Source organism: Ornithorhynchus anatinus, chromosome 2 (assembly GCF_004115215.2).
Source record: "Ornithorhynchus anatinus isolate Pmale09 chromosome 2, mOrnAna1.pri.v4, whole genome shotgun sequence".
Taxonomy (NCBI): Eukaryota; Metazoa; Chordata; class Mammalia; order Monotremata; family Ornithorhynchidae; genus Ornithorhynchus; species Ornithorhynchus anatinus.
The window spans coordinates 35488954-35509837 of record NC_041729.1 but is presented as its reverse complement, the minus strand read 5'-3'; the positions used below and the strand labels follow the sequence as shown (position 1 = coordinate 35509837).

At 44.7% G+C, this 20884-nt stretch overlaps 1 protein-coding gene across 13 annotated transcripts in view; it reads left to right on the top strand.

The window, feature by feature from the left end:
* USP22 (ubiquitin specific peptidase 22) overlaps positions 1 to 14032 on the top strand; it is a 252394-nt gene extending 238362 nt beyond the window's left edge. For 5 of the 13 annotated variants that reach the window (XM_029052315.2, XM_029052314.2, XM_029052304.2 and 2 more), the window contains 3 exons: positions 3442 to 3504; positions 4364 to 4513; positions 9830 to 14030. In XM_029052315.2, coding sequence (XP_028908148.1) covers positions 3442 to 3504; positions 4364 to 4513; positions 9830 to 9872 — 256 coding nt within the window. In that variant the 3' untranslated portion in view covers positions 9873 to 14030. Of the gene's footprint in view, positions 1 to 3441; positions 3505 to 4363; positions 4514 to 9333; positions 9801 to 9829 lie in introns of those variants that run through there. The other 8 variants (XM_029052305.2, XM_029052311.2, XM_029052310.2 and 5 more) reach the window with 4 other exon arrangements.
* Positions 14033 to 20884: the final 6852 nt, after the last annotated feature.

Below are 20884 nucleotides of genomic sequence, written 5' to 3'. Positions count from 1 at the left end.
ATTAAAGTTGTTCTATAAAATTAATCCATAAAAATCCATGATTATTAGCCAGGGAGAACAGATAATTATCAAGTATTGCTCTACTCTCCCCACCTTCAAAGCTTTGTGAAAATCACATCTCCTCCAAGAGGCTGACTAAGCCTTCATTTATCCTGCTCCCTCTCCCTTCTGTGACGCCTCTGCACTTGACTCTGTACCCTTTAAGCACTTGATATTTACCCCACCCTCAGCCCCACAACCCTCACATCCAAATCCATAATTCATTTTAGTGTCTTTCTGCCCCCGACTGTAAACTCCTTGTGGATAGCAACGTGTCTGCCAACTCTATGGTATTGTACTTTCACAAACACAGTGCTGCAGTCTGCCCACAGTACACGCCCAATAAGTACCATTCGTTGATTAATTGATCTCAGGTGGTCCTTTAGGAGATTGCAGATAGGTTCACGTAAATCATGCATTTTAGCTGGCTTAGAAATATAAAATTAGCCCATCTGTTAAATAAGAGGTATAGTTGATATTGCAACTTCTTTTTCCCATATTCAAATTGTTTACCATAGGCCACTTCAGACATTGCCGCTAGAGAGATGCCTGGGCTATATGAGAACAAAACATGAATGTCTCCCTGATTCTTTGAAGACAGTCTTTTTCCTGTGGCTAGAACACCTGAGTGTGAAGGAAAGTGCTTCTTAGTTTTTCTCAGGCTCCTCCTCTGCCTCCCACCCCCTCAAGGTTTAGTTCTGGGTCTCCTCCTAGTCTCTATCTACACCCATTCCCTTGGAGAACTCATTCTCTTCTCATGGCTTCAGTTTCCATCTCTTCATGGATGCTTTCCAGATCTCCTTCTCCATCCTTGACCTCCTACCTTCTCTGCAGTCTCCATTTCCTCCTGCCTTCAGAAAATCTCTACTTGTATGCCCCATCGCCACCTCAAACTTAACGTGTCCAAAGCAGAACTCCTCATCTTCCCACCCAAATCCTCCCCTTGTCTTTCCCATCACTAAAATCCGTCCTTTCCTCTCCATCCAAAATTGCTACCATGTTATAATCCAAGCACTTATCCTATCCCTCCTTGATTACTGTATCAGCCCCTCTGCTGACTTCCCTGCTTCCTGTCTCTCCCCACTCCAGTCCATATTTCACAATGCTGTCCAGATCATTTTTCTCCAAAAACATTAAGTCCGTGTTTCCGCATTCCTCGAGAACCTCCAGTGTTTGCCTATCCACCTCCACATCAAACAAAATCTCCTTACCATCGGCTTTTCAGCACTCAGTCACCTTGCCTCCTCCTTCCTCACCTGTCTACTCTCCTACTACAACCCAACCCGTGCACTTTGCTCCTCTAATGCCATCCTACTCACTCTACCTCCACCTCGTCTATCTCACCAGTGACCTCTTGCCTACATCCTGCCACTGTCCTGGAAACCTCTCCCTCTTGATAGCCAACAGATAATTATTCTCCCCCACGTCAAAGCCTTATGGAAGGCCCATCTTCTCCAAGAGGCCTTCCCTCACTAAGCCCTCTTTTCCTTTTCTTCCACTCCCTTCTGTGTCACTCTGACTTGCTCCCTTTATTCATCCCCTCTCCCAGCCCCAGAGAGCTTATGTACGTATCCCTCATTTATGTATATTAATATCTGTCTCCCCCTCTAGACTGTAAGCTCGCTGGGGGCAGAGGATGAGTCTGTTATATTGTTGTATTGTACTCTCCCAAGTGCTTAGTACAGTTCTCTGCACACAGTAAGCGCTCAATAATTATGACTGATTAATTGACACCCCCACCTTCCTCCCAGTCTCACAAGCCCCCATAACCTGGGCATTCTCCTCGATGCAGCTGTCTCATTCAGACCACACATTCAATCTGTCATACAATCCTGTCAGTGTTTCCTTCACAAAATATCTCCATCCAAACTGCTACTACGCTGATCCAGGCACTTATCATTTCCTACCTTGGCCATTGACCTCCTAGCTGACATCCCTGTACCCTGTCTCTCCCTTTTCTAGGCCATATTTCACTCTACTGCCCGGATTGTTTTTCTGAAAAACCATTCAGTCTTTATCTCCTCACTCCGCAAAAACCTTCAATGGTTGCCAATCCAACTGAAGCTCCTTGCCATTAAGGCATTTGACCGGCTCTCTCCCTCCTACCTAACCTCATTGATTTCCTACTTCAAACCAAGCCAGGCACCCTGTTCCCCTGAAACCAACCTACCCTCTGTACCTCCATCTCATCTATCCCATCACTAATCCATTCCCCGCATCATCCACTGCCATCACTGATCCATTGCCCGCATTATCCCTTTGACCTGAAACTCCCTTTCCCTTCATATCCCACAGTCCACCACTCCCCGCTGTCTTATCCATCTTCCACCCTGTCAGTCGTGCATTTGGCTGCATACCCCTTAAGCACTTTGATACTCACCCCTGACCCACATTATTTATGTAATTATTCTTGTACTCTCTTTCTCTTATCCATAATCTATTTTAAAGTCTGTCTGCCCCTGTAGATTGGAAGTTCCTTATGGGCAGAGGTCGGGTCTACCAACTCTACATACAATAAGTGCTCGAGGCAAAATGGCCTAGTGGTTATAGCACAGGCCCGAGAGTCAGAAGGACCTGGGTTTTAATACCGACTCCGCTACTTGTCTGTTGTGTGTGACATTGGGCAAGTCACTTAACTTCTCTGTGCCTTAGTTACCTCCTCTGTAAATTGGGGATTAAGACTGTGAGCCCCATATGGAATATGAACTGTGTCCAACCCAGTTTACTTGTATCTACCTCAGGGCTACTACAGTGCCTGGCACATAGTAAGCACATAACAAATAATAATAATACTTCTGGTATTTGTTAAGCACTTACTATGTGCCAGGCACTGTACTGAGCACTGGTGTGGATACAAGCAAATTGGGTTGGAATAAATATCATTTAACAAAATAAATACCATCGATTGTGACCAAATATAAGTATTTGAGAATCTTTTTACCTTGCAGAAAGATCCTCAGTTTAATCATAAATTTGCCAATCAACTGGAATTATATTGTTACTCTTATCAAAGAGCTGAGTTTTATTTCAAGCAAACCGTAATGCAGACTTCAAATGCATACCGAGATTATTCCTCCACAAAATATTCCCATTAGTGCCACATCTTAATTTCTCACCTAGAATGAAAATTCTCCTTCCATAGGTGGTCATTTTCAAGATTTACGGTGTTAATGTGACTTCGATTTTGGTCTTCATGAAAAACAGCTGTTCTTGGGAGGAAGACTAACCCTTTGTGTTGTTAAAAAATGATTGCATTCTTTAGTTGTCCTAAACCTATAGCACCAATCCCCCAGTTGGCCTGTTAGTTAGTACTAGGAGCCATTGTAAGACACCGTGATTAAGAGCATTCCAGAATATCCGTGTTGAAAGCCACTGATAGTCCACTTTTATGTTTCATTACAGTAAAGAGAGCAGAATGAATGGACAGTACCAGCAGCCAACGGATAGTCTCAACAATGATAATAAGTAAGTGCTGCATTCCAGGGCTTTCGTTGTCCAGGGTTATGGCTTTGGCAAGGAGGAATAGCATCTGCTGTCTGTCCTGCAGTCATAAATTCACTGCCTTTTTACAGGAAGGCAAGTCTGTTAATCTGTGACAATGTGTAATTGAGAGGGGGGTGGTTTATGGAGGAAACGGGAGTGTTGGTCATTAATTGATTTTGGTTATCTACTTATATAGACCTGCTCTGTACGAACGTGATTTGGCATAGGGAAGATGTTAAGTCCTCAGGAAAGAATAAACCCTTCACTTGTTTGTTTTTTTAAAAATGGGGCCTCCTTGTACTGGAAATTTTGCCTGTAATTAGAGTCTCGAGTTTGATTTGGGCATCGGCAATCTGACCTGGTCTAGTAGATGAGTGCTGGAATTCAGGATTCCTGCATCCATTTTCAGCTCTTTCACGGTTTCCTTCTGTGACCTGGTTTCATTCATTTAACCTTCCTGAGCAACTGTTTCCTGGAGATACTTTGCTTTTGCACTCCTTCCCATGACTGTTACGATGTTGACTGAGAGATAAAGCACTTTGACTCTCTTGGAATAAAAGGGAGTATTCTACGCTGCATAAGGAGAACAAAATCACTTGCTTGAGTATAAATGCAAGTTACCACTAATCACCTGGCTGGAGGCAATTGCGGAGAGGAAGTCAGTAGGGCTTTTTCAGTCTACTCTGCATTACCGTGGTCCTTTTTCTACCAGTCTTAAGTCCCAAAAAACTGGCGTGATTTTCTTCTTTGGGGAGTATTCCTTTCGGCCTATTGCCGGTCAAGTGGAGTGTCCGTTGATGGTGGCGTTGAGTTGAGTTTCTCTTTTCCTCTCCCGCTTCAGGTATTCCTTGTTTGCAGTCGTGAATCACCAAGGAACCTTGGAAAGTGGGCACTACACCAGCTTCATCCGGCAACACAAGGACCAGTGGTTCAAATGTGACGACGCCATCATCACCAAGGCTAGCATTAAGGATGTCCTAGACAGCGAAGGGTATGTCCGAAATGAGAACATTCAAGGAAGTCTGAAGACTAGGATCTGAGCGTGCTTGCTTTTGGGTTGTCCTTTTGCGGCTAAAGCAGCTTCAGCCCAGTATTTAGAAGATCTGAAGGAGAGGGAGGGTCCTATCTGCATAGGATGTCTGTTCTCTGCTGTCTGGAATGAATAAGACAGTGCCTTGTACGATTCCTTTGGGCTGCAGTAGAGTTGATTAGCTCTTGTAGTTTTCCGGGACACCTATCAGTAGGTCAGTCAATTAGTGGTACTTATCCAGCGCTTACTGTGTGCAGAGCACTGTTCTAAACGCTTGGGAGAGTGCAATACAGTAACAGACACAGTCCCTCCCCACAAAGAGCTTACAGTCTAGAGGGGGAGACAGGCATGGTAGACAAGTTCCCTGCCCGTAAGGAGCTTACAGTTTACTCTGCAAGAAGTAAAGCAGACACATTGTGTATTTATTAAGGACTTACTTTGTGCAAAGCACTACTAACCTCGGGAGTAAAGTCTTCATGTCACCCACTTTTTTATGGTATTTGTTAAGCACTCACTATGCGTCAAACAAGAGAAACAGTGTGGTTTAGTGGAAAGAGTGTGGGCTTGGGAGTCAGAGTACGTAGGTTCTAATCCCGGTTCTGCCATTTGTCTGCTGTGTGACCTGGGGCAAGTCACTTAACTTCTCTGGGCCTTAGTTCCCTCAACTGTAGAAATGGGGATTAAGACTGTGAGCCCCACGTGGGACAACGTGAATACCTTGTATCTACCCCAGTGCTTGGCACATAGAAAGCGCTTAACAAATGTCATCATTATTATTATTATTCTCAAGACTGGGGTAGATGCAAGTCAGCTTGGACTCACAGTCTAAGTGGGAGGGAGAACAGGAGAACTGAGGCATAGAGAAGTTAAATGATTTGCCCAAGGTCACACAGCAAGCCATTGACAGAGCCAGGATTAGACCCTGGGTCCTCCAACTCCCAAGCCCATGCTCTTTCCATTAGACCACACTGCTTCTCCTTTTTAAATTTAATCTCAGAGGCAGTCATCACATCTCATGCCTCCAGGTCCCAATTTGTCTTCTGGTACAGTTTAGAGGGTGGGATTGGAATTACACGTCACAAGAGAACATGGAAGATCCAAGAGGTCTAGCAGATATTCCAACCAAGATATGGTGGAGCTCAGTAAAGTCCCCCAGCTTCAGTCACTTGGTTTCAGTAGGTAGGATTAATCATTAAGGAATACTGGGAATTAATGTGGTCTTGATTGTAGCCCCTTGAAAATGGCCTGTTGTATAAATAATCACACTATTCAGCCATAACTTTATGGCCATTACCAGTTTGTAAATGCCAAGTGGTAGCATTCTCCAGTTTTTCAACCGTATGTAGTAGAATGGCATAGAACTTTGAAGAACAAATTCAGCGGGAGAGATTAGGGAAGCAAGCCCTTGTTCTTAATAATAATTAATAATAATTGTGGTGTTTAAGCCAGGCACTGTACTAAGTGCTGGGGTGGATACAAGTAAATCAGGATGGACACAGTCCCTATCCCACATAAGGCTCACAGTCTTAATTCCCATTTTAAAGAAGAGGTAACCAAGGCACAGAGAAGTGAAGTCATTTGCCCAAGGCCACACAGCAGACAAGGTGGAGGAGCTAGAATTAGAACCCATGACCTTCTGGCTCCCAGGCCCATGCTCTATCCACTGTGCCATGCTTCTTAGGTAGTAAGCAGCGTGGCTTAGTGGCAAGAGCCCGGGCTTGGGAGTCAGAGATCATGGGTTCGAATCCTACGCTGCCACTTGTCAGCTGTGTGACCGTGGGCAAGTCACTTAACTTCTCTGTGCCTCAGTTCCCTCATCTGTAAAATAGGGATTAAGACTGTGATCCTCACGTGGGACAACCTAATTACCCTGTATCTACCCCAGCGCTTAGAACAGTGCTCTGCACTGTAAGCGTTTAACAGATACCAACATCATTATTATTAAAAGCGTTGTTCCATTTGTAAATTATGATTTAAGGCTCTCCATCAGAGAGAGGCCAATTTTCAGGTCCATTCGAAGTCTTTATTTTGTGCCATTAGTCAAGTAGCCATTTGGTGCCCTGAATCCAGTGCGTGAAAATGTTTTCCAGATCTCTCAGTGTTTTCTCATAGGCCCAGACAGCTGCCTCCACTCTCCCATGGTAAACTCATTTTTGGACAGATCCAAGGCAGAAATTCCAACTAATTCCTCTGAGATCTCGATCCGTGCTACTAGAGAACTAAGCTTCCAGTGCCTCATTCCTGCAACTATTCAGGATCTCCTTAACCCAAATAATTGAAACTTTTTGGTTACAGATTTGCTGGAGATTGACTGTTGAGAGATTTTAATTCCAAGCATATGTTTGAAGTCATGTGGGATATTGGTTCTGTGCTTTAATTACTGGTAGTTACAGATATTTATACTCCTTTATCGTGTATTGCTTCTGTATGTATTGCTTCTGTAACATGCTTCTACAAGGGTTGAATTGGTCCCTAGAATCCTCTTAACCTCTTTTAGGGACAGTAGGGATTTCTGACACCAGATCCTGAACATAAAGGGGGTGGCCAGAGCCTCTAGAGCTGTAGCAGGGGCTTGGATTCTTCTCACTCTGTATCTCGTTAGGGCGTCTCTGGGATGAAATGACCTTCAGACACAAAGCGAGCAACTTCTTGTTGCAGAAACTCAGCAATCCTTGGCAGATTGAGCAGAAATGAGCATTGATTGGTGGTCTACTGCTCTACTAGGAAACCCTGATGGGATATCAGTCAATCAGTTATATTGAATACTTATTGTCTGCAGAGCACTGTACTAAGCGCTTGAGAGAGTTCAGTACAATGAAGGTCACAGGCCCATTCCTTGCCCACAGTGAGCTCACACCCTAGAGAAGGAGACAGACATTAATATAAATAGATAAATTGTGAATGTGTATATAAGGGCTGCATGGCACTTCACAAAGCAAATCAGGCGATGCAGAAGGGAGTGGGAAAAGAGGAATGAGGGTTTAATCAGGGAAGGCCTCTTGAGGAGATGTGCCTTCAATAAGGCTTTGAAGGTGGGGAGAGTAGTTGTCTGTGAGATATGAAGAGGGAGGGCACGGGCGAGAGGTCAGCGGCAAGATAGATGAGATCGAGATACAGTGAGTAGGTTGGCATTAGAGGAGCCAAGTATGCGTGCTGGGTTGTAGTAGGAGAGCAGTGAAGTCAGGGTAGGAATGGACAAGGTAAGTGCTTTAAAGCCGATGGTAAGGGGTTTCTGTTTGATATGGAGGTGGATAGGCAACCACCGGAGGTTTTGCTGTCGGCTAATCGGCCAACAGCAAAACAGTATCCCTGCTTTCAAGGACCGTAACAGTATAATGGGATGGGAGTGGAAAGGGGGAGACCCCATTGCAAACAAAGCTGTAAGCACATGCCAAGTGAGCTAGATGGAACATACTTGAAATATGTACATTTTTATACATTATATATGTACATTTTAATATACAATTTAATATACATATATAATTCCCAGAAACATAAATGACCAATACATAAATATTTTGTATAGAAGCATGCCTGGGGTTGAGAGCTTTAGGAATGACATTTGTTTTGTGGGGTAGAAATGTACTTTAAATAGAAATAGGGGGAATTAATGCTTTGGTGGTAAGAGGAGGAGACAGAGATACACCCAATCAGATTCCTCTGATGTAGAACTCCACCCTCCCATGCCCCCAGCCACAAAAAGCTTCATTGTTAGTAGTCAATTTTTTTTTATTGATGGGTTCAAGATGCTCAAAATAGCTCATGTTTTTACAAGTTTTCTTGTGATAGGAGTGCTTCATTCTGTAAAATTTTGTCCCTCAGGGAAGAGGCCTTCCCTGACCAAACCCTCCTTTCCTCTTCTCCCACTCCCTTCTGCATCAACTTGACATGCTCCCTTTATTCATTCCCCCCTCTGAGCCCCACAACACTTATGTACATATCTGGAATTATATTTATATACATTCATGTCTGTCTCCCCCTCTAGACTGTAAGCTCATTGAGGACAGGGAATGTGTCTGTAATATTGTTATATTGTACTCTCCTAGGCACTTAGTACAGTGCTCTGGACACTGTAAACCCTCAACAAATACAATTGACTGACTGAAAATATCCTTAGGCCAAAAAGCCACAAGGCCTATGTGGTATATAAAACTTAATCTGTAAATTTTAGAGGAGCAGCATGGCATAGAATAGAGAGCACAGGCCTGGGAGTCAGACGATCATGAGTTCTAATCCTGGCTCCCCCACTTGTCTACTTTGTGGCCTTGGGCATGCAACTTCACTTCTCTGTGCTTCAGTTACCTCATCTATAAAATGGGGTTTAAGACTGTGAGCCCCATGTGGGACATGGACCGTGTCAAACCTGACTAGTTTGACTAGTGTATATCTGCCGCAGCACTTAGAACAGTGCTTGGAACATAATAAGCACTTAACAAATGCCATTAAAAGAAATCCCCCCATCTTGTCTCCTGATAGGCCCATTGACTTTTCAGCTAATGGTCTCTGGGGGTTTGGTCTGTATTCTGTACGATGGAGGAGGTCAGCTCCATTTCTGATCTATCACAAAGCTACGCTTTGGAAAGTATCAGAAGGGAGAACCCATCCATCTCAATAACGTTGTCGATTTCCTCCCTTCTTTCCCTTCCGCTACATCCACCCCCCAAAATGAATACCATCTGCAAAGCAATTTCTAGTCCGTGACTCTACATATTTAGGTTTTAGGGGAAACTGTTTACCTTTTACCACTGAATCGTGCTTAGTATTCGATTTGAAAATTTCAGGTGCTGGAATTTTGATATTTTTTGTCTTCAGCTCAGAACACTGACAGGACCTTGGTTAATTTAAAAACACTCCTGTAGACAGTTTCCCACTCTCTATTTAAGGTCAGTATCCAAAATGATTATTTTAAATGAGAATCCAGAAGGAGCAACTGTAGCTTGGGTATTTCATTTCCTTTGTCCCTTCAGGTTAGAGCTAACTAAAACTAGCAATCTCTTTATCCAACTGTGTAAGACAGGAGTTGGTGGGCTTTTGCATGGTTTCCTGAAGAGCTAAGTTTAGGAGCTAAAACCTATCAGTTGACGGGGATTATGAAGGGAGAATGTACCCCAGAGATTGCCTCTGAGAATGATTCTCTTGCTTTTACTTTTTCATTCTCTACCCTGAGCTTAACCAGTAGCCCTCTAAAGTTGTATTTTGTTCCAAAACAAAAAAGTTCACATTTCTTCATAGAATTTCCTCCTAAAAAGGTAAACTTTCTCTCACTTCTCCCCCCAGATATTTACTGTTCTATCACAAACAGTTCCTGGAGTATGAGTAGCCTTATTCAACAGCTCATCTGAAAAAACGAAAGGAATAAAACAAGCACGCCTTCTGAAACGACACACAAACCTACCTGAAATGAAAAAAAAAAAATCCATTAAATAACAACTAGCACTGAGCTGTGACAGGACCTACTTGACAGTGGCTCATGGGCCTGGCGGAGTAAGAAACGAACAATGTTCGACGTTCACCGGGTTTCAAAAGGACAGAAATATCGGGGGGAAGAGACTCCCGTGGTCACTTAAAAGAGGAAATCTAAATGAAAGGAATGTTCTGGGTGGGGAAACAGGAGCAGAGGAATCCTGACACTGGTACATCTCCTTTGTTCCTCAGATGTGTGGGAAGGCAGGGGGTGTATCCTCATCTCCATAAAGCATCTTCTCCATTGGTGCTTCAGCTCCAACTGACCAATCATTTAACAGTTGTTAAGTTAAAAAAAAAAGTAAAAAAAAAATCCAAGCCCATTTTTTTTTTATGCATATGGGTCTGAAAGCAGTAAAGTGGAGGAGACAGGAATTACACAACGGAAAAGGACTTTGCAAGTATCTTTTTATTTGTGAATTTTAGTTATTAAATAAATACAGTATGAAACGATTAGGCTGTGTTTTTTCAACAACCATAAAGGAAAACCTGGAATTGTGGAACTGAAGCTACAGTAGTGACACAGGTTTCTCTCCAAGCATGTCTGCTTCCCAGGTAACAGTATGACACCGGACTGCTCATTCAAGCCTCGGCACAGATCCTTTTCTGTTGAGCCCGTTTTGTTTTGTTTTCTGTAAAGATATATTTTCTTTTTTTTTAATTCCCCTTTTTCCACAGAGTGAATTTCACAAATGCAGTCGTCGGTAAAACAAATGAGTTGGAGTGTTTATACGGCAAAACCAGTCTCTATTTTTCCTTTTTCTTTTTTTTTTAAATCTCGTGAACAAGTCTTGATTTCTCACAGTTTCTATTTTTGTTGCTTCCCTCCCCCTCCCCATCTCTCAAGAGATACAGTGTTTGAGAAACCTGGGCTTTGAAAATATACCATCTGTCTGCTGGTTAAGGCTGGTGGGTGCAGTGCAGAAGGGTAATCTGCAGCTATCGAACTCTCCTGCGTTACAACGGGCTTTTAAGTAAACAATGCGTTTTCCTTGTCTGTGATGTTTTATTGGCCCCTTCTCCCCTGTTCACATTTTCCTCCAGTGTTTTGAGTACCACCCTCCCTTCACCGCTTAGCAGCTGGTGAAGCTGAATCAATTTTGCTTTGTCATAAGTGCATTTCTTTCCTCACCCTCCACCCTTTCACTCTAAAAGAGCAGTCTGTTCGGCTGTCTAGGTTCTGACTGGAACTCCACATTGCTATACGTATTTGCCTCCCCGGAGGCAGTGCCGTCGATCGAATTGCAGTTTCTGTGGCAAGGGATGTTGTCCAGCCTTTTAGAATTCCGAGCAAAGAACAGCCCTTTTTTTTTTTTGCTATCTAAAATTTTCAATTGTTCCATCACAATTGAAACCAGAGAGTTTCTTTAAGCACGACTGCACCAAATAAGTCATCTGCCCTACAGTCTCCCTTTTGATTGTAGCTGGGGCGGGGGGGGGTGGAAAAAATCAGCCTTTCAGGGAGGGTGGAGGATTAGTGAAGAAAGCAGCTTGTTTGCAAAGCAAAGCAAGGATGACCTGAGAAAAGGGTTAGTTGAATCTTTGGAACCGAGAGAACCTGCATGGGACTCTGCCTGCCCAATCCGGAATGTGTTTGTCTCTCTCTGCAGAACGGCTACATGTCTCGTCCCGGGGACTGAAGGGGTGGGGGGGACGGTGTGGTTTCACTGTTTCTAAAATGAACGTCTCTCAAGCCGCGTTCGTCGTGGGAGCTTAGTCTACCTCGGAACAGGCCCGCCTGCCATCCTGAAGGTGACTAGGACCCGTCATCTCAGCCAGTTGATCCGGAGTTCGGAAACGGCCATGGAAGGCGAAAGGAAAGCTAGAAGACTAAATGCGACAGCCATCGAACTGAAGGGAAGAAGAAGAATCGGCTCCTGGACTTACTGGCACGGGGGTGGGTCTGGCCAGATTCCTTCCAGATAAGCAGATTTTTAATGTTTACCTGTTTTCCATTCTCTCTCCCTTTATCCAAATTCAACACACTTTGCACTTATTATGCCTAAAGATCACAAATCCATGCATGTTTCAAAATGACAGACATTATCGTTTGCAAGAACAACACTATATATGTGTATAGAGATATATACGTCAGAACTGTTAAGATGGGCACAGCTTCTGAATGATGTTCCCGTCAGTCAGGGTTGTGTGTGTGTGTGTGTGTGTGTGTGTGTGTATGTACATGTATGAGTGTGAGAGAGAGAAAGACACGCAATGCTTTGAGGGGTCTTGGGGTGTTTTTTGGGGTTTTTTGTTTTTGGTTTTGGTTTTTTTCTGCTGCCTTTAATAATGCAACAAGTCTGCAGTGGGAGAGGAGGATTGGCTTGGCTTACTCCCCAGTGTTTTCTAATGCAGTTCTGGTCACTCTTGTTTTTCCTGGAGATGTCTGCCACCCTGTGGCTTCCTCGCCTTCCTGAGCGGAACCTTCAGTGTGCTAGATGTGCAACGAGGCAGATGCATTTCACTGAAGTCCTTTTTACTTCAGGCAATTCAATTCTGGTTTGACTCGCCCCAGGATTAAAGAAGAGCGTAACATGCTCAGTTAGTTTTAAAAAAAAAAATCTCAAGTGGCCAGAGCATCGGGAAGTCAGAGCCAGCCCTGTAATCTCCCTTTCGGCCTGGGCCCTCTCAGTCTCCCTGCCTCATCCGTCCTTCCTGCGCCATTCTTCGTTCCTTCCTTTTCATGCATACAGGCAGCAGGGGCAACTACTGCACTAAAACTTAAGGAAGAGTTGGTGAGAGCCAATGGATCTGCACTGATATTTTTTTTTTAAAAGACTTGATTAATAAAGTGTTTTTGGATAAAGATTCACCTTTTCCTTGCTCAATTGTCACCTACTCTTGACATTGGTATCGCAAGCACTTTGATAGATGGATTGAAAGGTTTTCAGTTTTCACTGAAGCATCTGTAACTACCTACCTCTATATCTGCTGCTGCTGAAAAATTCTCCTATAACTTTTTGTGACATTAGGCAGTGGATCACAACAGTGCGTTTGGGGAAACTACCTTCCTGGTCTCGCCAAAATTGGAAGAATACTGCTGTCTCAAAATAACTTCTGCTGCGTCAGGTCACAACCCCTGTCGATGCCGAAAGCAGTGGGTCCTTCACTGATATTCTGACTTTCATCCATCTTAAAAAAATTTAAAAAAAAAAGAAACAAACTATAGACTAGACATTTTACCAAATTGGGAGCTCTGCATCTCCTAGTCCTTATTCCAACCGTCAGAATCAAAAGAACTGTTTCCCTACCTCCCGATAATTACACTCCTGTGTACGCGTTCAAACTGTAGCAAAGTGCATCTTATCACCAAGTAACTGACCACACGTGACACCCTAATGTGTTGACAAAATCGATTGTTGAAACTTCTGTATTTCTGAGACTATAATTGCTGTCACTTTGATCACTTACCGAGAAATGAGTGGATTTTTTTTTCCCTTCCAAGTGTTGAAAATGTGTGTGTTTTGGGGACATGGTGATATGTTGGGAGAGTGACTCGCAGATGCACCTTTTTCTAAAAGGGGGGAGCGGGCCTGACCAATTTCCTTTCTCAGTGGTCGGTAAATTGTACACGGAGTTGTTAACGCTGCGTTGGTTTCCTCCGGGCAGAGAAGGAAGCGGCGGCGGCTGCGTCCGATGCTTCTAGGTCCGGTCTCCTCTCCGGCCGGGTCTTCGGGGGAGCTTCCGTTGGATCGTCTGCCACGGCTGCATTGGTACAGAGGATGTCGGATGCGCTTGCTCTAACTTACCCCAGAGCTATGATATCGTGTTTCTTTCTTCATTGTGTAAAGACTGTTCTTTTGACAATTCAGGTCACCGTTCTGTTCAATGCAACTTAAGAGAAAATTGTTTTGAATGAATTTTTCATTGAGGGGGAGTGGAGGGAAAGGGGGTTTTATTACCAAGATGTTTACACCTTTCATTGCCTATCATTTTATTTGAGGAGCTGCTCAACTCCTGCCTGACATCTTGTAGTCTTTAAGATTCCCACAATAAAGCCTACATTCTATTCTGGGACGCGGCTGCTTTCTCTGACTAGCACAAGTGAGTGCCAGAGAGAGGGTAGCGTTGAAGAGCGGCCAATACGCATGGGCGAGACTGCCGTTCTCGTTGCCCGGCAACCGGAGGCAAGGCCTATCAATGAATGAATGCAAACGTCAGCCTTGCCCTCCCCGGGGGCAGGAGGTTTCTTCTGCATCTTTTTCCTCTCTCCCTCTGGAGTCGAGTGGCAAGAGTGTGCTGTGGCAGGGACGTATTTTTTCTTGCTTTGTTGCAGTCTTGGAGAGCTGCCCCACTGCAGTTGAATTGCACCTGTAGCATGGGCTTGACCTCTTTTCTCCCCGCTTATCCTGCCTCTGAAGGATGACGGCTCTTGTTGGGGAAAGGAGGAAAGGCCGGGTCTGCCAGAAGTGATAGCCTTTACTCCTCTTTTGCCCGTGGGAGAGAGGCCAGTGTGCCGAGCCGGCCCCGATCCTGGATTGCCCGTTGCCGAAGAGTGACCGAAAGGCCCAACGCAGCAGAACCAGCCGGCTTTTCCACCTAAGCGCGGAAGCCACTGGGAAAAAGCCTGCTGTGTACAGGAATGATCCCTGGGTCCTTTTCTTGAGGTAGAAGTTGGGGCGGTGAGAAGTGATGCCTCTGAGGAAATGATTGTGCCTCATAGTGGGCGGGCAAGAAGTAGAAGCTCGGATCATTTGGCGGTACTTGGGTGTCTTCCGTTTACTTAGGGCATACGTGTGGAGTTGGAAATTGGTTGGGATCTCTCCCGTACTCCACGGGAAGCAGCGTCACATCGTGGAGGGAACCCGGGCCTGGGAGGAGGAGGACCTGGGTTCCAATCCCAACTCTGCCGCTTGCCTGCTGGGTGACCTTGGGCAAATCACATCACATCTCTGTCCCTCAGGTTCCTCATCTGTAAAATGGGGATTAAATCCTACTCCCTCCTACTTAGACTGTGAGCGTCGTCTGGAAACCGGGGTTATGTCCAACCTGATTATCTTGAGTCTCCCCCCAGCGATTACTATGGTGGCTGGCAAATAATGAGCACTTAGTAAATACCATAATTAATTGTCGTATGTAAGCACTTACTGTGTGTCAGGCACTGAGCGCTGGGGTGGATACAAGCAAATTGGGTTGGATAGAGTCCCCGTCCCACAAGGGGCTCAGGGTCTCAATCCCCATTTTACAGATAAGGTAATGGAGGCGCAGAGAAGTGAAGTGATTTGCCCAAGATCACAGCAGGCAAGCAACAGATCCGGGATTAGAACCCACGACCTTCCCAGGTCCGAGCTCTATCCACTGTGCCCTGCTGCTTCCCAATTACTACAACACCCACCTCTAAATAAACTGGTGTAGTGTCGAAGTTTTCAACCGTAGGTATAAGATCCCCCAGAGGGATTCTGTAGAGAATGGGCCATTACGGCAGCAATGGTGACTGCCAGCTGCTACTGAGTTCCTGCTTCATGGATACCCATAGAGGAATATTGCTGGGTGGGTGTGTTGTGGGGGGCAGGGAGGAGAGGTATTTATCTGTTAAGGAGCAACGAGTCCTAGCAATGGAAGAAATCCCATTCTCTTGCCCCTACCTCCCCAGAGTCCGTGACTAGCCAGAGCAAGAAATGACCCCACAGCCTGGAAACACACACCTGAGGTTGACAACCGGAACCTGTTCCCTTTTAGCCTGCGCAGTTGGTAAACCTGTCCAAAGCAGGGATTCTTGTATCCTACTTTTATTGTCCTACTCTCCCCTCCCCCCAAAAAATTGTGTAACACATTGCTCCGCACACAGACGCTTAATATATCCTGGCACTGGTGATGGTGGTCAGCCCCCTCTGCTCTCGTGAGTGTTCCTCTGTGTGAAAGTTTGGTGCGCGATTGGATTACAGAGTTAGTAAGTCACTTCCAGGGGCAAGAACTTCAGTGGGGAAGGATCCATTTCTTCATTGGCAGAGAGGTGAGTTTTTGGTCCCCGCTTTAGGGGTCTCCACCTTTTCGTCCTCTCCCATTTGCCATTGCCTAGTGTTCTCTGAGAGCAGCTTGCTTGTCCCTGAGCCCTTTTAGTAATCATCTAAGAGCTCGGTCCTGGCCCAGGTCATAGCAGATGGGCTTTGGTTTTCCCAGCATTCGAGTGTTGAACAGGTCATTTTTCTTAATACAAAAAGTTCAACCCTATTGTTGTTTTGGGAGGAGGTTTTTGTCGGGTGTTTTTTTTTTTAATCAGCTTGCCCATATGGGGACATGGGTAATAAAATGAATGAAGCCAGCATTCTGTGCTATTTGGATGGCAATGAACAGTCACTCATCGAAAGCAAATGGGAGACTGATTATTTCCAAGTCTGCTTAGAAGCATTCTGGTGAAAACAGCTCTGCCCAACAAATCACAGTGACAGGCCTGGAAGTCAGAGGGCCCTGGATTCCAATCCCAGCTCCGCCATATGTCTGCTGTCTGACTTCGGGCATATTGCTTAATTTCACTAGGCCTCAGCTCATCTGTAAAATGGGGATTAAGAACGTGAGCCCTATATGGGACGGGGACTTGTATCAACCCCAGCACTTAGGACAGTGCTTGGCACCTAGTAAACGCTTAACAGTACCATCTAAGGCTGGTCTACCCAATTCCATGGGGAGCAGCAGAATTGACAGAAGCCATTTCAAGGTTAATGCTGCTAAAATAAGAAATATATATTAGAGGCCAGTGGACTGAGAATGCAGCAGGTTTAGATGCTGATTTTCCAACGAATCATTTATATCCCAAGAGTTCCTGAGGACATCTCACCTGCCTTTGCGCACTGGGGAGCCCCCAGTTCCCTGTATAACATGAGGAATGTAGTTCCTAAATGGCTGAGGATGCCCTCAAGGCCCCTGATACCTTTACTTCCCCACCCTCTTCCTTTACAAGATAACCGCCCCTGTGACTAGGGGGCTTTAGAAGCTTTGCTCAAAATCAGTTGGTTTTGACCCCTTAGTACAAAAGGAAGTCAGACCTTTTGTGCCACCTAGCAGTCCCTCTCAAAACCAGTCAGTTATGGGGTCCAAACTGTGGAGTGCTTCGTATCGCACCCTGCAGAGTAAGCGCTCAGTAAATACCATTGGTTGTTAACTCTGATGTGAAATTCCATACTACTGTATAAGCTTGAACGGTAGGGAGACCTGAAGAGTTGGAGGGCCCTTCACCTAGAAGTCAAAGTAACTCAAGTGAGAAAGATCCCTCTGGAGTGAATGAAATTTTGAGAGTTTGAAAAGAGGCTTGAGGTCTTTTGAAACGTTAGGTGAAATGTTTGTTTAAAATCATTGAAATTGTGTGACAGAAAATACAATAAAGTATGGTGATCAGAGAGTATGGCCATGGGAGTTTCAGAGCCTACGCTTCTATATTTAGGCCTACTGTTTGCCTTGCCTCTGTAGACCTTGGGCATCAGTGCTTCAAGACCGAATGTGCTTCAAGACCGAATATGGCATGAGCCTTTTAGTGATATAAAACTGAACGCATGACCGCTTTTCACCTGAAGCCTGGTTCTGGAAGCCCAGAATTCTCCAAATACTAGACAAAACGACGGGCAGGAATTTAGCCTGAACTTTGGGGATCGTCTCGTAAACCAAGGTCCCTGTTTCAAAAAACTCGAGCAGAGCTGAAAGCGTTCGATCAGTGTAGTCAGTGGCTGATCGATTCATTCCTGAAACTCATTAACATTTATTGAGCCTCTTTCTTTAGGGACGAAACCTCATGGAACTAAGTACTTGCAACAGTTTATGCTGGGTAAGTAGAAATGAATGTTTACTGTCTGCTGTGTGACCTTGGGTGAGTCACTTAACTCCTGGGCCCCTCCATTTCCTCATCTGTGAAATGGGTATGCAGTACTTGTTCTCCCGCTTACTTATAAGGTGAACTCCAAGTGGGACCCGATGATCTTGCATCTACCCCCAGTGCTTAGTACAGTGCTTGGCACATAATAAGCACTTAACAAATTTTTCATTATTATTATTATTACTATTTATTCCTATTTCGGACTCCAGCCTTTAAAAAAATATATACGTTGCTAAATTTGGGGTCCTAATTCATAATGTGCCTTTCCAGACATCAGAAAATCCATATCTCTGTGCCGGGGGAACCTTTAGACTCTGTTTCAGATCCAGAATTCAGCTCATCTGGTCATTTGGGGTAGTTGGAGAAGGTTTTTAGATTTCAGAGCTCGTGAGGTTAATGGTGAAGGGTGGCGCTTCCATTTGAGTGGTTATTTGCCAATAGCTGTATGATAAAAAATTCTCAGAAAGGTTTTCAGACCAACCCTGGGGAGAGTAAATTACTTCTCCTTCCCCAGGCGCAGAAAAGTCATTCAGCTGCTCTTGGGTTTTGGTTATTGACTTCTCTCAGGAAAGATGTTTGTCGTTTTACTTCAGTGAATATTGGAAGGAAAATGAGGGCTCAGAGTTTCTGTTAACATTGTGAAAAAATCAAATGACAGGAAACACCAAGAAACAATAAGCCTTCCTTTTAGAATGACAAAAAATCAATCCTGTGGCTTCCCCCACCCATTTAGTTTATCTGGTCAATCAATCAATCGGTGGTATTTATTGAATGCTTACTATGTGCAGAGCACTGTACTAAGCTCTTGGTCCTAGTTGGAAAGGCCACTGAAAGGCAAATTGCCCAAATTTCACCAGGCCCTAAGAGAGACATCCACTCCCGGTTGGTTCCCTTGGGTGGCAACTCATCTGACCGGAAGATCTAGGGGAGAAGATTTGTTCCTGGCCGGGTCCAGGCCCGCCGCCCCTCACACAGAGGCCGAGGTGGGAGACCGAGCCACTGGGACAGGGTATCTGCTTAGACTTTTGAGGATGCAGATGCAGCATGGTCTAGTGGCGAGAGCATGGGCCTGGGAGTCAGAGGATGTGGGTTCCTAATCCGACTCCGCCACTTGTCTGCTGTGTGACCTTGGGCAAATCACTAAACCTCTCTGTGCCTCAGTTACCTCATCTTTAAAATGAGGATTAAAACTGATTCCCCATGTGGGCCAGGGACCGTTTCCAACCTGATTTGCTTGTATCCACCCCAGTGCTTTGTACAGTGACTGGCACATGGTAAGCACTTAACAAATACCATCACTAGCTTCAATCTCCCTTTCCACCAAGGCCGCTAATCAGGTATAAAGTAAGTTTCATTTTCTCTGTCCCTGCACACATCCTTTTGCGGGGGAGATGGTCAAAGGTAGGCAGTAATGGAGCCTGGTAACAGCCTGGATGGCAAGACCTGGCATATAATTCAAAAATTCCTGGATAGGATTTTCTCATATTCTAAAATTAAGGTCTAAAGAGAGAAAATGACGCCGGGTTGCGTGTGGTTTGTTTTTTGGGTTTTTGTTGTTGTTTTTTAACCACATTTTTGCCACTGGATTAGCTACTTTCACATTTGAGGATTAGCATGAGCTGGTAAGAAAATTCCCCTTCTGCCTACTGCTAAAGATTCACTTGTATAGATGGTGTGGGTGAGTGTGTATTTTTTCCACTTATTATTGGATGCAAAAATGGGGGTTTCACTGTCTTCTATGCAAGAAATTCAGCTTATCTTTTTTTTGGGGGGGGGGGGTTACTGTTTTAACTGGAGGTATATCTACCCCTAGAAGCCTTTTTTGGGTGGCTGTGGCTAAACTGACAAAAGCAGTGGACGAACGAGCTTGGATCCATGTTTAGACTTTGTAATTTGGTTTTCTTTCCCCATTAGATAGAAGAGAGGGAGGTGTCGCCAGACAAATTTAAGGAAAGGCCAAAGTTCCACTGATTTGGCAACCGTACTTAACCCAACTCTCGGGAGCAGAATCCGGTTTTATTAGAAGCTGGTCGGTTTTATTTTCATGCCATATCCTCCTGCACTTGTGTAAGACAGCTGTCAAGTGCAACCAAACATAATTGCAGGAAATAAAAACATTTTAAAATGTGGATACATAGTTTGTTTTTGCAGGCATAAATGCCTCTTTGTGCAGCGCTTGGCAAGTAGATATGCCATGGTCTCTTGGATAGTGACTCTCAACATTTTTCAGTGGCTGCAGCCTTTCACAGCCACATTTTTACAACTAGGCTTTATGATGGTAAATGATTTAATCTGACGGCGTCTAAAGGAGTAATGTGGAAATACCCTTTTTATGATTTAAATATTTTTGTTGGCCAAACCAAAATGATCTGGTACTACCCCAGAGAATCACTGGCCAATAATAGGACAGGAAAGGCGGGTGATGACCACCAGCTGACCTCCACCGTGGAAGAATTTGCGGAGAATGGAGCATTTTTCTTAGGGTCTAGCTGTCGGCTATCATTTAAGCTTTATTGTGAGCGATAAAAGGGAAGAGAAACCTATCTGTCTGAAACAGGGCCGAGCTGCCATCCCGACTGAAGTTAGGGGGACGGACTAGATTACCTCTTCCAGATCACTCATTGGCGCCAACCTAGTAATGTGAAATAGAGCAGGATTTCTGGACAATCCTTTGGTCCCTAGTAGAAAATGCTGTGTGAGCGCAGATGACTTCTTCAAGGTGGTTCATTGATCCTCGCCATTGTGCCTGCTCTCCTCCTTTGCGCCCCCGTCTCACACACCTCACCAAGGAGGCAGGAAGAGAGTAAGGCATTTTAAAGAAATGCATGAAGTCCAAGCTCTAGATTGTGTTCGTGAGTTAGGCGGTCACGTTCTGGAGCATGTGTGCCTGATACTCTGTGCTTACATTCTTTCAAATCCACTCTAACTGGGGGGTATATGAAAGAGGGAAACTGTGGCCACTGTCTGTTTAAAGAGCTAAAATGGGTTAGGCTGATTCAGGTCAACAAACCTGTTTCCAGAGCTGAAGAAATCAGTAATGGTCAGTTTCAACTGCATTAGAAGAA